The sequence below is a fragment of the Lacerta agilis genome, chromosome 7 (assembly GCF_009819535.1).
Source record: "Lacerta agilis isolate rLacAgi1 chromosome 7, rLacAgi1.pri, whole genome shotgun sequence".
NCBI classification, from domain to species: Eukaryota; Metazoa; Chordata; class Lepidosauria; order Squamata; family Lacertidae; genus Lacerta; species Lacerta agilis.
Genome location: NC_046318.1, coordinates 55,468,173 through 55,482,966, shown reverse-complemented (window position 1 = coordinate 55,482,966; position 14,794 = coordinate 55,468,173). Strand labels below are relative to the sequence as shown.

At 42.4% G+C, this 14,794-nt stretch overlaps 1 protein-coding gene across 2 annotated transcripts; it reads right to left on the bottom strand.

Annotated features, from left to right (window-relative positions):
- Positions 1–99: 99 nt before the first annotated feature.
- Positions 100–13,237, bottom strand: TERF1 (telomeric repeat binding factor 1). Of its 2 annotated transcripts, XM_033155414.1 has the most exons (9): positions 13,000–13,237; positions 9,985–10,080; positions 8,187–8,317; positions 7,838–7,924; positions 5,389–5,535; positions 4,746–4,855; positions 3,551–3,654; positions 1,656–1,732; positions 100–482 (listed from the first exon to the last, which is right to left on the bottom strand). In XM_033155414.1, exons 1-9 carry the CDS (start codon positions 13,220–13,222, stop codon positions 324–326), a joined length of 1,134 nt encoding a protein of 377 aa, XP_033011305.1. In that variant the 5' UTR covers positions 13,223–13,237; the 3' UTR covers positions 100–323. The 2 variants fall into 2 exon arrangements, with proteins under 2 accessions (XP_033011305.1, XP_033011307.1); XM_033155416.1 differs by lacking the exon at positions 5,389–5,535.
- Positions 13,238–14,794: the final 1,557 nt, after the last annotated feature.

Genomic DNA, 14,794 nt, shown 5'->3' with positions numbered 1-14,794 from the left:
TTAAATTGCTTGTAGCAACTTTTATGCAACTGTGCAGAAGATAGGTCTGAATTTCTTATCAAGCTCTCAAGGGTAAAAGATAAATTATCATAATGATTTAATGCAAATCATTTTAATTGCCTGATAACCAGATACACAACCTTTTCAAAAACCAGCTTAAGCAACAAGACTATTTAATAAAATATATTGGTTTGTGTTAAACATAATTACACCAAAATTGTTTTCACTGGTCTGCTATAAACTACATAAAGTAATCGCCTGACAAGATCAGAAATGCAGTATAGGGAAGAGTGGAGTAAAATAAAAATATTTGGGAAGACAGCTTAAACCATGTCTAGTTTGACCAAAGTCCTCCATCTGTCTTTCAACATTACATTAGTCCGATGATTGAAGTCATAATGCAGAAGAATTTTAGTCCACTTTCCTACTCCAAACTCCTGTACACCCTTTTTCAATTTCTCGTCTTCTTCCCAACTCCATCGCTTTAAAAAACAAAACAAAGCACTGTGATACTCAAATATGCACAACACACTTCAAAATATTTTACTCTACTGTTGAGCTAACAAGCTGAAAAGGAAACCTTCAGTTCTTACCAGTATGATTTTTAGGACTGAAGGAGTTAAATCTTCTGCATACTTGTAGCCTACAGAAGTGTAGCATTTCAGGAATTGTTCCCACTAGGGACAAGGTCAATAAATCCAATGTTTTTTATGGAAGAAAAACTGTATTTAAATATGGGACTTGTTTTGATGGAAAGCCCATCTAGAAACTATTTTAGCAAGCTTCAAATCTAGGGTTGTTGTTTTTTTAATAAAATGACTATCAGCCTAATGACCATCTCTAGTGTGACTGATTTTTCTACATCATATTTTTAGAAAGCAGAAACCCCTTTGAGATAAAAATGTATATCCTCCAAGCAATCACTTGCCAACTGAAAATGACTTTCTGAATTCTATTTTTAGCTGCAAAATTGTAAAAAATATATAGACCCATGTATGCAAGCTAACTAAAAAATAGTGCAATGATTAATAGAAGACATGGCTACAACATTCACTTTGCCTATGGGAGAATTGAACAATGGCAACATTGAACAGAGTAACCACTCAAAGAGTTGTAAAAAGTCAACAGCCTTTTGAACATTCAGTGTTCTTTCATGTAAAATCCATAAACATCTGTCACTATTGAAATGTGTAGGTTCAGCTTGTTTGGAATACTCAAAAGAGCTGCTTTGAGCTCTGAGATTATTTCAATAACAAAGATTGTGAAGAAAAGCAACGTATCTACTTATTTTAGGGAGAACCTGAAATTGTCCACACGGAACACAGTATTTTAAGTCTGGGCTTCCCCAAGCCTGCTAGGCCAAGACCCTCTACTGCCAAGCTGTGATGTCACTTGTCAACTCTGGAAAGGAGTTTCTGCACAAGTAGGGGCACCTTCATTTTCATGGAGGGTGCAACAATCAATGGGTAGCTAAGATTGCTACATTCCAATGTCAAAGGCAGTATCTGAATAGCAATTTCTTGGAATCACAAGTTTGGAGAGTGATGTTGTGGGCTTCTCATAGGCATGGATTGGCCACTGACAGCATGAGGCTGGATTCAATGGGCCCTTCTAAGGACATGATCTGCATTTTATAACCCTTCCCCCATTCATACCTGTTTCTTAAAACTTGTTGACAGAGATAAAGTATCTTCTTGACCATTTTCAGGAACATGCAGCTCCCGCTTCTTGCCTAGTTCAGGTAACAAACAAAATAAATATTTTGAATCTTTCAACTACAATGTATTATTAATGGCCTAATACTCATAAATTTTCTTAATACAAATTTATTGCAAAACAGTTAAAGATAATTTAAATAGCAGTTAATTCTGTGTGCACAGCTTTGTTGCTTCTATAAGATAGTATGTACAACTACATCAACTAATAAGAGATAAAAACTAGGGTGACAAGAAAGCTTGCCAATAATTTAGTTGTGTGGAGAGCTATATATGCACGGTTTACTTGCAATTTAGCAATAGCCCAGGACAACCCAAAGTGACTTGCAACCAACTAACTAGACAGATAACACACACACTAAAACCAAAGGTATAAAGAAAAACATAAACATCCTACCCACTTCTAAAAGGCAAATGATAGTTAAAGGCCATAGGCCTTGTTATAGGGGAAGGTTTTTGCCTGGCACCTAAATATATATTATGGAGCCATGTGAGCCTCCCTGGGGAGAGCATTCCACAAGTGGGGAGCCACCACAAAAGGCCTGTTTTTGTGTTGCCACCCCCCGAACCTCTCATGAAGGGGGTACATGAAGAAGGGCCTCAGATGATGATTGAAGGGTCTGGGTTGGTTCATGTGGAGGCAGGTGGTCCTTGAGATATTCTAGTCCTGAGCCATTTAAGGCTTTTTGGTCAAAACCAGCACTTTGAATTGGCCCCGGAAACAAACTGGCAGCCAGTTCAGTTGGGCCAGGTTTGATGTTATATGCTCAAACTGCCTTGCCCCAGTAAGCAACCTGGTCACTGAACTGTGCACCTGCTGACATTTCTGAAGAATCTTCAGAAGGAGTCCCATGTATAACGGATTGCAGTAAGCTATCCTAGAGGGACGCGGGTGGCACTGTGGATTAAACCACAGAGCCTAGGGCTTGCTGATCAGAAGGTCAGCGGTTCGAATCCCCGCGACGGGGTGAGCTCCCGTTGCTCAGTCCCAGCTCCTGCCCACCTAGCAGTTCAAAAGCACGTCAAAGTGCAAGTAGATAAATAGGTACCGCTCCGGTGGGAAGGTAAACAGCGTTTCCGTGCACTGCTCTGGTTCGCCAGAAGCGGCTTAGTCATGCTGGCCACATGACCCCGAAGCTGTACGACAGCTCCCTCGGCCAGTAACGCGAGATGAGCGCCGCAACCCCAGAGTCGGACACGACTGGACCTAATGGACCTAGAGGTTACCAGAGCATAACTACAGAAATCAGAATCTCCCTGTTCAGTCAGGGAGGCAGCTGAGCCACCACCTGAAGCTGATGGAAGGCACCACTGAGGCTACCTGAACATCAAGTGACAGAAAAGGATTCAGAAATACCCCCAATCTACATACCTACACCCTCAGAGGGAGTAAATAGCCCCATCAAGAGCTGGCAATCTCCCATCTGTCTAGTCTAGGGAACCACCTACTAACAGTTCCTCTGTCTCATCTGGATTGAGCTTCAGCTTCTTGGCTCTCATCCAGTCCATTACCAAGGCAAGGCAATGGTCCAGCACATCAACTGCCACACCTGCAGATGTGTGTCATCAGCATATTGCTGACAACGTACGCCAAACCCCCAGATAACTCCACCCAGCAATTTCATGTAGATGTTAAACAACATCCAAGTAGGACCAGAACCACAGCAAGTCCTAAATAGTTGGTACCAAAATTGTTTAAGGCTGTGATCCAGGTATGAATGCACAGTATTTGTAAGCAGTTTTCTTGTATTAAAAAACTTATAGCAGTATTTCAATTATTTATCCACCAAAATTAAAATGGAGTTCATATACACTGAAAGGATTACAGTACTTACTTTGAAGAGCACTTCCTTTTCTCCTTATTTTTCTCGGGGGAGTCTGTAGTTGCCATGAATCCCAAGGTACTTGGCTAGCTAATTTACAAGTTTGTCTATTTGAGCTATAAAAGAATGAAACATACATAAATTTCAAGCCTTGATACTTAACTATTTTGAATTCATGCTAGAAGATATTTTTCCAGTGGTTTTTCTTTGCTGGATGGAGTTTATACTATTTTGCTGTTATTTGAGGGAAGGGTGAGATCAGAATTAAGAACAAAATCAATATAACTTTGGCCACATCCTACAAAGCTTAGTGCGTCATGCTGCGTAATACATTCTTCTTGGGAGGCCCCAAACATAGGCAGTGATGAAGTGGATGCCCAAATAATATTTCGCTTTGTATCAAATTAGGATACTCTACCAACATTTTATCCTGCATTTAGAAAATCTGTCACCATCTCTCTCAAACTTCAGAATCCTCTTTGATATAAGTAAACTTCTATAACACTATATTTCAGCCGCATTCGTCATATTATATGGGGACATTTGATGCTGTGGAAGTAAATACTGTACCCAATTTTACTACTCCTGAGTAGGAATCTGGGTTTTAAAGTTTATGTTTGGCCAATATTGCTACTTTTACCATTCTGTAGTGCCTTAACATCTTCAGCCATGCTGCCTGATGCTGACTCTCCCTGCATCTACCCCACCCCAGGTCTATTTCAGGAAGCTCCCAGGTTAGGCTTCCAAGCAAAGTTGCATCACTGCCAACCACTCGGGTGCAACACCATCCTGTGTAATAGGGAAAAGTGAATAGGAAGGACAGATTGATACAGTTATTGTGCATCTGTGGGGCACCTCCAATTTACAGCGCCCATTGGCAGAGCAAGAAAAAGCTTCTCTCACTGTAGTTGTATTTATAAACATGAACACATACAATGGTTTTGAGATGGAGATGCTATACAGAAACCCTAATGTCTTACTAGATAGCTAGTGATTTTCCAGCTTATGCCTCTACTTGCTAAACTTTACTATGATAAAAACATGACAAAATGTAGTCTTGAGCTAAGGAAAATATGGTTTCACACAAACAAAAAGAGACTGACTCTTCAGGAATAAATCCTTGCTCGCACCTACACTACCCTTGCTATAATAAAGCTGTAGTAACAAGAACCATGTTCAATATGTACTTATTTAAAGTGATACTAACCTTTGTTTGGTTTCCAAACAACTTTCTTTCTTTGATTCAGTTACACTGTTACATTGCAATTGTAACATTATTTTTCCTGAACTTCTAGCTTCCACTTCTTTCATAGCTTCCTGTAAAACAGAGCAGAAATGCCACTTTAATTGACCAGCAATAAAAAGTAGTGCATTGTTCTTAGAAATACTATATCCATTTCTTGGGGGGTGGGGGGAGTAAAACTACACTACAATGTTAAGAACAAATTTCAGTGATTAACGTTCACTCATCTACAACTTAAATGACAGGTACAGTGGACCTTCCGGATATGAATTAAATTCGTTCTGGTGGTCCGTCCGCAACCCGAAAAGTCCATAGGCAGAGGCGCTGCTTCTGCACACGTGCACGGCGTGATTGAGCGCTTCTGTGCATGTGGCGAAGCCCATAAGTATACACTTCTGAGTTTGCCGCGTTCGTAACCCAAAAGTTTCGTATCCAGAACAGTATGTAACTAGAGGGTCCACTGCACACATAAATTGGAATTTTTCAAACCAGAATTATATTTTCCTTTGTCTTTAAAGGATGTAAGCCATTTTTTTCTGTTTTTAGTATTTGTTTAATTTTCCATAGAAAATTATGTGAAGTAAGATTTCCCATTGTTTCAACATACCTTCGTTAGAAAATCAGATTTTTCACTCAAGAAAATACTGATGTATGATTTGATGTTCTGAATCAAAAGACTGAAACTGAAATTTCGGAGAAATGGATGATATGGATCTTGGTGTTTTACTATTGCAGCCAGCTTCATTCTCAAAGGCTAAATGCAAATTAAAAAATCAAAAATTAATATATATATGATCAGGGTTATATTGTATTGCATCTTACTATGAATATATGTCTTTATGAACAGCTGGAGTATGTTATTTCTGCCTTCTACGAGCCAAGATTCAAGAAGTTCGTACAGGTAGGTTCGGTCCATTTGTTATCCTGGTACAAATCACATCACTACTGCACAAATTACCCTTCTTTTATCTAGCATTTTCAATCTAAAGGAACATTTTGCTCTATAGACTTGTTTGTGAAGAGGAAATTTTCAATACTTCTCCATATAGTTACAGATTGCAAAATGTAGAGTGGCTATCCTATTCAATATAGGGAACTTGATTCTCATTAGTCAAGATCTTTGATGACCAAGAGCAATGTCTTCTTGTCAGCAGCTTGGCTTGGGAAAATATGGAACCCTACCTTGCATGCTTTCTGCCATGCAGATGAGGGGAAAGGAGCAAGGAAGAAGCAAAGCTTCCTTACTTATTTTGAAGTTGCTACTACTACTACTACTACTACTACTACTAATAATAATAATAATTTTATTTATATGCTGTCCATCTGACTGGGTTTCCCCAGCCACTCTGGGTGGCTTCCAAATAATTATAAAACCACAATAAAACATCAAACATTAAAAACTTTCCTATACAGTGGTGCCCCGCTAGACGAAAATAATTCGTTCTGCGAAAATTTTCGTCTAGCGGGTTTTTCGTCTAGCGAAGCGGCAATGACAGTCGCGCTTTCGCTAGACACAAAAAAAAGGGAAAAAAATTTTGTCTTGCGAGGCAGCCCCATAGACTTTTTCGTCTAGCGGGGCAGCCTCCCGCTAGACGAATGCCTTCGCCTAGCGAGTTTTTCGTCTAGTGAGGCATTCGTCTAGCGGGGCACCACTGTACTAGGCTGCCCTGCATAGCGGAGATTTGCATAAAACACTCATGAGAACTGTACACCCATACTCTGGAGCTCCAAAGGACACCCCCAATGACACAGCAGTGCACAACACAAGTCACATGTTACTGTCTGAACTGTGAAAGAAGCATGTCTAACTTCATGATCTCTAATGTATAACTCTGTAAGGTAATACAGTGGCCCCTTTCTCTTCACGTCATACCACATACCCTCCTCTCTATACCCTGCTCACATTATTTCCTCAGCACACCAATCTCTTTGTCCACTCTATAGCACTCCCCCTATTTCTGTCCCTTCTCTCCACCTCTTTCTCAAGTGCAGTAATGGCACACAAAGCTTTCACTTTCCAAGGAATTCACACCAGTGACTGATTCTTGGGCACAGGCAGACCTTGCAGCATAGCTGGCTACAAGAGGCAAAAAACAAACAAACTGATAAGTACCACTTCCAATAAACTAGGGTGGGCCTTAGAGACAACTGCAAGCCATTGGCTATTGGGAATTATCCTAGGGTGGTGTGTCAGAATGTAGGCTCAATGCTGTGAAAGTCTGGTTTAAGAGGACAGTACAGTGGAACCTCAACTTACATACGCCTCATCTCGCGGACGTTCCAAGTTGCATCTGAGGCAAACCCAGAAGTAAAAACTGGGTTTGCCGCGATTCGCACATGTGCGGAAGTGGCTTTTGCCACCTGTGCGTGCACAGAAGTGGCTGCCGCCGTCTGCGTATGCACAGAAGTGCGCTACCGCCGAATGCGCACGCGCACAAGACACCACTTCTAGCGTACCGTTTTGACCAGCGGACAGACCTCGAGAATGGATTATGTCCGTAGAGGTTCCACTGTACCAAGGATAAAACCCTGGAAGTTTTTAGTGCGTAGATAAGGCTTTAGTGTCTTCAGATTACACAATGGCTGCACCCACAAAGGTAGAAACTACAACTGGAGCGGGGATGGCTAATCTGTGGCCCTCTGGATGTTGTTGAACTATAATATTCATCATCCTTGACCATTAGCCATGCTGACTGGGGCTGATGGGAGCTGGGAGTCAACAACATCTCAAAGACCACAGATTTAGCCACCTGTGCACTACAATGTAAGTCCTGGCAATGCCAGAATCCCTGGAAGTAAGCCCCAAGGGAAAGTGACAAGCTCCTAGGCATTTTCTGATTTTCTTAGTAATTTTAACTGATTTTATCTTTCGTATATCTTTTGTAACCCCATTCTACACAGTAATGCAATATATAAATTTACAAACAAGCAATTAGCTTGGTAAACTTGCATACTGCTCATTTATAGGCATCTGATACTTTTAAAATTTGTTCCAGGCCAAACTGTCTGGAGTAATCAAGCTTCTGGACTCAAAAATAATGAAAATTCAGTATTACCTCATTTGAGAGAGATTCCGGAAATATTCTTTCCAGGACTTCTGCAGACTCCGTAAAATATCCTTTTTCCATATACACTGCTACAGCCTACAAAGAAAGAATACATTCTGGATTAATTAAGAGGTGTCACATTTACACAAAGATTTGTAATACTGTATGGAAGCAAAGCTACTTCTGCAGCTGAATGTTACACGACCAATCTTTGTTAATGGTCTTTCCTCAGACTCAATCCTATGGTCTTGCTTGGACAAGTCAATGATAGTCCATGAATAAATTTAAATGAGTGATGCTCTGACTTATTTCCATGGCACATTCAAGCAAATATGGCTGCATGGATCTACAAACAGACCTGAATCTGAATTAACCGCTTGATGTCTTCATGCAGCTTATCTTGTTTGCTTTGTGTTTTTAAAAATGAAGTCCAGATTAACAGGGCTTTTTCCAGTGGTGAAGAGTCTTCATCATCCCCCAAATGAAAACCTTAAAGGGAAATAAATTGAGAAGGGCAAATAGTGTATTTCAGAGTAAAGAAGACACACACAAAAAGGACACTAAAATGTACCAATCATCATATGCCTCCACAGCAGATGGTTTTAGGTGCAACATGCCATTTGTTAAGTCTCCTCGTTTGACCCTTACAGAATTAAATGTGTTCATCTTGACCAGTTTTTGTTTTATCAACCAGATATAGGGTAATAAAGGCAATAGCTAAGGGCAGACTAGAGACTCATGATGGGGAAATTGCTGTGGTCTGTAGGAAATGTCTCCCCTTCTTCAGGCTTCCTGATCACTTGGATGGGGACCTAGAGTGTTTTACCTGGTGCTGGGTAATCAGGACAGATGAGATATTCTTTTGGTTTGCTATCTGCTGCACTGCTCAGCAATCTCAGTGCCTGAGCTGACAGAGAAGATATTAGAGGTGGTGTTGAAGACTCCTATACCATTAGTTCTGGGGGAATTCAACATCCACACTGAGGCTGTTAATTCTGGGGTGGCTCAGCTTCTTGGCATGAATAATATTTTCACTGCAGACACCCAGCCAAAGAGTATGAATGGAACTGCTCTGTCAAACTAGGAAGGCCCCCTCTTGGACATATTCTCAGGACCTATGCATTTGAGATTGAGATACAAAAAATCATGACTTCAAGAAGATGGAAAGAAATAGAAGAGTATTCAGGGCACAGCTTCTCATTTGGCACCAGGTGACACCCTGAAGTGGCAACACATTATTTGCTGCTTCTGAGTGGCTGCAAAGCCCAGAACAAAGGCAGACAAATGTAGTCTCAGGGAATGAGCAGATTCCTCCTCTCAGGCCAGACTTTAGACATGGTCAAGAGCAACAAGAGCCTCTTATTGCTTTTAACTTTCCCCAGTGAATTGTGCAAGGGATCACAAATAATAGCTTTCTATCAAGACCAAACAAAACTTTTAGATGCCATTCATGACTGTCCTTTGTTATCTGAGTCTCATCCTTTCCAACCCTATGTCCAAGTTTAGACTGTAAGCTCCTGAAAACAGCGACCTTTTGTTGCTTTGTTATGCCACTCTGTGAAGCACTGCATGCTTTGTTGGCACTAAACAACAGAAGCCTCATTTGATTTATCCGTACAGGTAACTTACAACTTATGCACATTTAACTTGTGCACATTCAGCTTTATGCACTAGGTTTTTTAAAACAAACAAACAAACAAAACAACAACATTAAAAGCGGGTGGAAGTCAGGGAAAAAGATTTTGGGAATCCCACCCACCATAGAACCCAATGTGTTTTGACTATACACTACTTTGGCCTTAGGTGCTATCCTCAGAATATAACCCCAGCGTAAGTTGAGAGTCGTCTATACAGTGGTACCCTGGGTTACACACACTCCGTGTTGTGGACGTTCAAGTTGCGAACGCCAGCAATCCGGAAGTGTTTCCGGAGCGTGCATGACCCTCGGATGCGCATAAGCGTTCTGTGCACTTTGCGCATGCGCAGAAGTGCTCAAATCGCGCTTCTTCCGGGTCCCCCCACCGGTGCGTTTGTGATATGCATGCCCGCGTTACTACCACGACCCGGAATGGATCACATGCGTAACCCGGGGTACCACTGTATTGTAAAAGAATTACAATGAAAACTGAAGAAATTTAGCAGAATACCATATTTACCAAGTGATTTTCCTTCTGAAATATATGCCAACAGCTGACAAAGGCACACTGTTTTCATTTGATGAGTTTCTATTTGATTCAGTCCTTTGATAATAGCTGGAGAAAGAAAGAGCATACATGATTAGATGAATTTTGTTCCAATAGTGCCACTGTGTGGTTATCAGTATCAGAAACCTTTTCTGTATCTTAAGCACAGTTACTTGAAATGAAGCTGTGCTGAAATCAATGGCACTATCTTTCAAATAATTTTACTTAGGATTGGAGCATTCAAGGGCAACTTTTACTTAGTGGCTCGCACTGATGCACTCATTCTAAAATATGACTAGTCAATCTGTCAATGAGATTCATCATATTTGCATGCAATTAAACAACAATAAGTTTTAGAGTAATTTTGACCATAGAGGGAGCCAGAGATTTTCAGCCCAATTTTCAGCATAAATAAATTTCAGGACACTTTCAGGTTGAATGGTGGTAACAACGCAATTTCCCCCCAATGTGACAGTCTGAAGTAGTTCTTTAAGTCATAAATGCAATGTGTCTTTGTAAATTTGTCTTAGAAATAATCCAGCACATAACAGCAAACATAATACAATTGCTCAACAGTTTGATACTGTATTTTTAGTGTTCATTAATTATTTGATTAGGTCATCTCCGGCAGAACATACTAATCTGCCAAGTTAAGCCAAGAGGAAAGCTTTGGTTACCACATCAAGGAAAAGCATTCCCTTATAAGTCCCTGTTCTAAAACCACTGGAATTGTTTTTTGACTGCTTTTAACTTGTGTTTTTTAAATTTGGGAGGTTTTTTTGTTGTTTAAATTAAGGGACATGGGTTGTGCCTGGGAAGACAGGAGCTGGGAAGAGCTGGCTCTGGGCTACATAGCTGCCATGATGACCAGGGGCTCAACATGTCAACCAGCCAACGCAGGTGGAAGGTCACACTCTGGACCTTGTTTTCACAACTGGGCAGGAAGAATCACTTCCTGTTGAGATTGAGGCTTTCAGCACCTTTCCCCTTCTGCAGAGGTGGGGGCCCTGGGAAGGGTGGTACACTAAGCCAGTGTTTTTCAACCTTTTTTGGGCAAAGGCACACTTGTTTCATGAAAAAAATCACGAGGCACACCACCATTAGAAAATGTTAAAAAATTTAACTCTGTGCCTATATTGACTATATATAAAGTAATTTTTCAATTTTCCCCACGGCACACCAGGCAACATCTCGCGGCACACTAGTGTGCCGCGGAACAGTGGTTGAAAAACACTGCACTAAGCAAGCAAGCAAGCTGTAATAGAACCAGAGTGGTATAATGGGTTGAGTGTCCTTCACCAGGGATACCCAAGGTTTTATTTCATTTCAGAGGGACCTTGGGACAGTTGCTATTTCTCAGCCTAACCTTACACACTGTTAAAGAGGATAAAATTGGAAATTTATTAAATTAAATTAAATTATTTATTTAATTTAAACAAAATTATTAAATAAATTTAGTAAATGGGATACAGGTGGCATTGTGGTCTAAACCACAGAGCCTAGGGCTTGCTAATCAGAAGGTCAGCCGTTCGAATCCCCCCAATGGGGTGAGCTCCCGTTGCTCGGTCCCAGCTCCTGCCAACCTAGCAGTTTGAAAGCATGTCAAAGTGCAATTACAGTCGTAACTCTTGTTACGAATGCTTCAGGATGCGTACAACACGGGTTACGAATTTGCCGAACCCAGAAATAACGGAACGCATTACTTCCAGGTTCGGCGGTTTGCGCATGTGCAGACGCATCAAATGACGTCACGCGCATGCACAGAAGCACTGAATTGTGTTGCGCACATGCACAGACGCGGCACTTCAGGTTGCACACATCACGGGTTACAAATGGGGCTCCGGAATGGATCCCGTTTGTAACCAGAGGTACTACTGTACATAAATAGGTACTGCTCCGACGGGAAGGTAAACGGCGATTCTGTGCGCTGCTCTGGTTCACCAGAAGTGGCTTAGTCATGCTGGCCACATGACCCGGAAGCTGTACACCAGCTCCCTCGGCCAATAACGCGAGATGAGCACCGCAACCCGAGTTGTCCGCGACTGGACCTAATGGTCAGGGGTCCCTTTACCTTTACATTCCTTTAAATCCCTGTGCTTGTGATAACAAATTTAACACTAAATAACCTTTTCTCTTACAAGAATTTCCCTAGGAGTCTGAACTTGCTGTTTTCCAGGGCAATCAGATTTGTGGAATGCAGAAAGTTTCATTAGGTACCGCTACAGATGTGTTGATTGCATTTAGATATGTGGCCAGCAAGCTGCAGCTTTTACAGGGTTATTATCATCGCTACATCTTGTACCTGCACCTGGCTAACACTGCAACTGCTAAAAGTACAGGGACACCTCTAGCGAAAATAAAACAGAAGAATGCATGCACCATTCATACTGGCTTTGCAGTTGCTATTTATGTCCTCTTGTCCCTCCTAATGAACTAATATATTCTCTCTCTCTGTGTGTGTGTGTAGAGTCCCCCCCCCAACGGAAGAGGTTATTGTTAAGCGGTAATTTGGACTGCAAGAAGATGAAACCTATCCATTCTGAAGGAAATCAGCCCTGAGTGCTCACTGGAAGGACTGATCCTGAAGCTGAGGCTCCAATACTTCGGTCACCTCATGAGAAGAGAAGACTCCCTGGAAAAGACCCTGATGTTGGGAAAGATGGAGGGCACAAGGAGAAGGGGACGACAGAGGACGAGATGGTTGGACAGTGTTCTCGAAGCAACTAGCATGAGTTTGGCCAAACTGCGGGAGGCAGTGAAAGACAGGCGTGCCTGGCGTGCTCTGGTCCATGGGGTCACGAAGAGTCGGACACGACACGACTGAACAACAACAACAACAACAAATTTGCAAGCGAGGTTTTTCTGCTGGCACGAGGAAGGGGAGGAGAAGCTTCACTTTCTGTGTTTTTGAGGCAGAACTAGTAAAGCGGGCGGCGGCAGCTCCGGCCCCACCAGCAGCCCACCCCCACCGCCGGGCCAGTCACTCACTCAGCGCCTGGTCTCGGCTGTTCTCGAATTCCCTCTGGTTGCCCTGACAAAAATGGTGGCACTGGCAGCGGCAAGCGAAGTCCAGCATCCATCCGGTGGCGACCGCCTCCATCTGAGAGAAAGGAACCCGTGCCTCGTCACGACCAGCCGAACCTGCAGCCGCGGGACTCGGTCGAGTGGGATGAACTGGGCCGGAAACCGTTAAACTCGCCTCCACGTCCATTTCCGAACATGGCGCGCTCAAAACGAATAAAACTCCGCCCCCTTTTCGCTCAACCGTCCCGCTACGTCACCAGTCCCATTTTGGCCACGCCTCTTCCCGCCGCCTCGCGGGCCATCTGGGAAGGATTCCCGCTTCTTTCCTAGATATAGAAAGGGGGCGGGGGAAGGATTACGCACAACGCTCACTTCCGGCCTTCATTTAATGCCAACCTCTTTTCCGGGGCAGGATAATAACGCAAACAACCGTCCCTGACTCCTATACCTCTTTTCTGTATTGCGAACAAACTTTTTTTTTTTTATGCCTTGTTTTGTAACCAAATGATATTTTCTCTTCCCTCGCCCTCTTTCTTTGCATGGCTACTGCATGTTTTTATTTGTAATGATCTGTCTGCCTTTAATCGATCTTTTATATCTAGTTTTAATTTTATTAACGTTTAATTTTTTTTAACGAACCACCCCCCCCCCCCATGTTTTTAGCTGCTCCTTCTTTATCTGTAGGCCGCCTTGAATCCTTGTCAGGGGGAAAGGCGAGATATAAATAAATATAATAATAATAATAATAACAATAATAATAATAATAATGTTCGATGAAAGTGTTTTCATTGTGCCAGTTTGGCAGGTTTAGTCTTCTGGAGAGGCTGAACGATCAATGGGGAAAAGTAGAGATTTCATCACATATCCCTTCTCCAGTCCCAAGGAATTTAGGGTGGCACACATCACCCTCACCCTCCCCTTTTATGTTCACCACAACCCTGTGGATAGGCTAGGCTGTGAGATCAGGACTCGCATGAGATCACCTTGTGAACTTCGTGACTAAGGATTTGAACCTTGATCTGCACAGTCCTGATCTGACATATAACCACTTCAGGGATGGGGAAAACCAGTGGAGCTCGGGTACTTGTTGAACTACAACTCCCATCATCCCTGACCATTGACTGTGCTGGTGGGGGCTGATGGAAGTTAGAGGGCCACAGGTTAGCCGCTCCTGCAGTGCACCACTGGGAGCCAGTGTAGTGTAGTGGTTAAGAGCGGTAGACTTGTAATCTGGTGAACTGGGTTTGCATCTCCGCTCCTCTACATGCAAATGCTGGGTGACCTTGGGTTAGTCACACTTCTTTGAAATCTCTCAGCCCCACTCACCTTACAGACTGTTTGTTGTGGGGGAGGAAGGGATAGGAGAATGTTAGCCACTTTGAGACTCCTTCAGGTAGTGATAAAGCAGGATATCAAATCCAACTCCAAACCACTGGTATTGTTGACTATTTTAAGGGTTGACAGGGTGGAAGATGCAATCCTTAGTTCTTCAGAGTTTGGAAGAAGCATTGGCTTTTCAGCTCTTAAGAGTCAGGGATTGTTCCATTTTTTAAGTAGAAAAATGGAGACTATATCTGAAGAAGTGTGCATGCACACGCAAGCTCAGCCATTCTACTAGACCCAGCCAACGTGACCAATGGTTAGGGGGTGATGAGAGTTGTAGTCCAACGCTTTATAGAACTCCAGTTTCACCACCCTGCTCTAAAGAGAAGTTATAATTATGTGACTGGCAAGTGCACCCCTTTTTATATGTCATTTT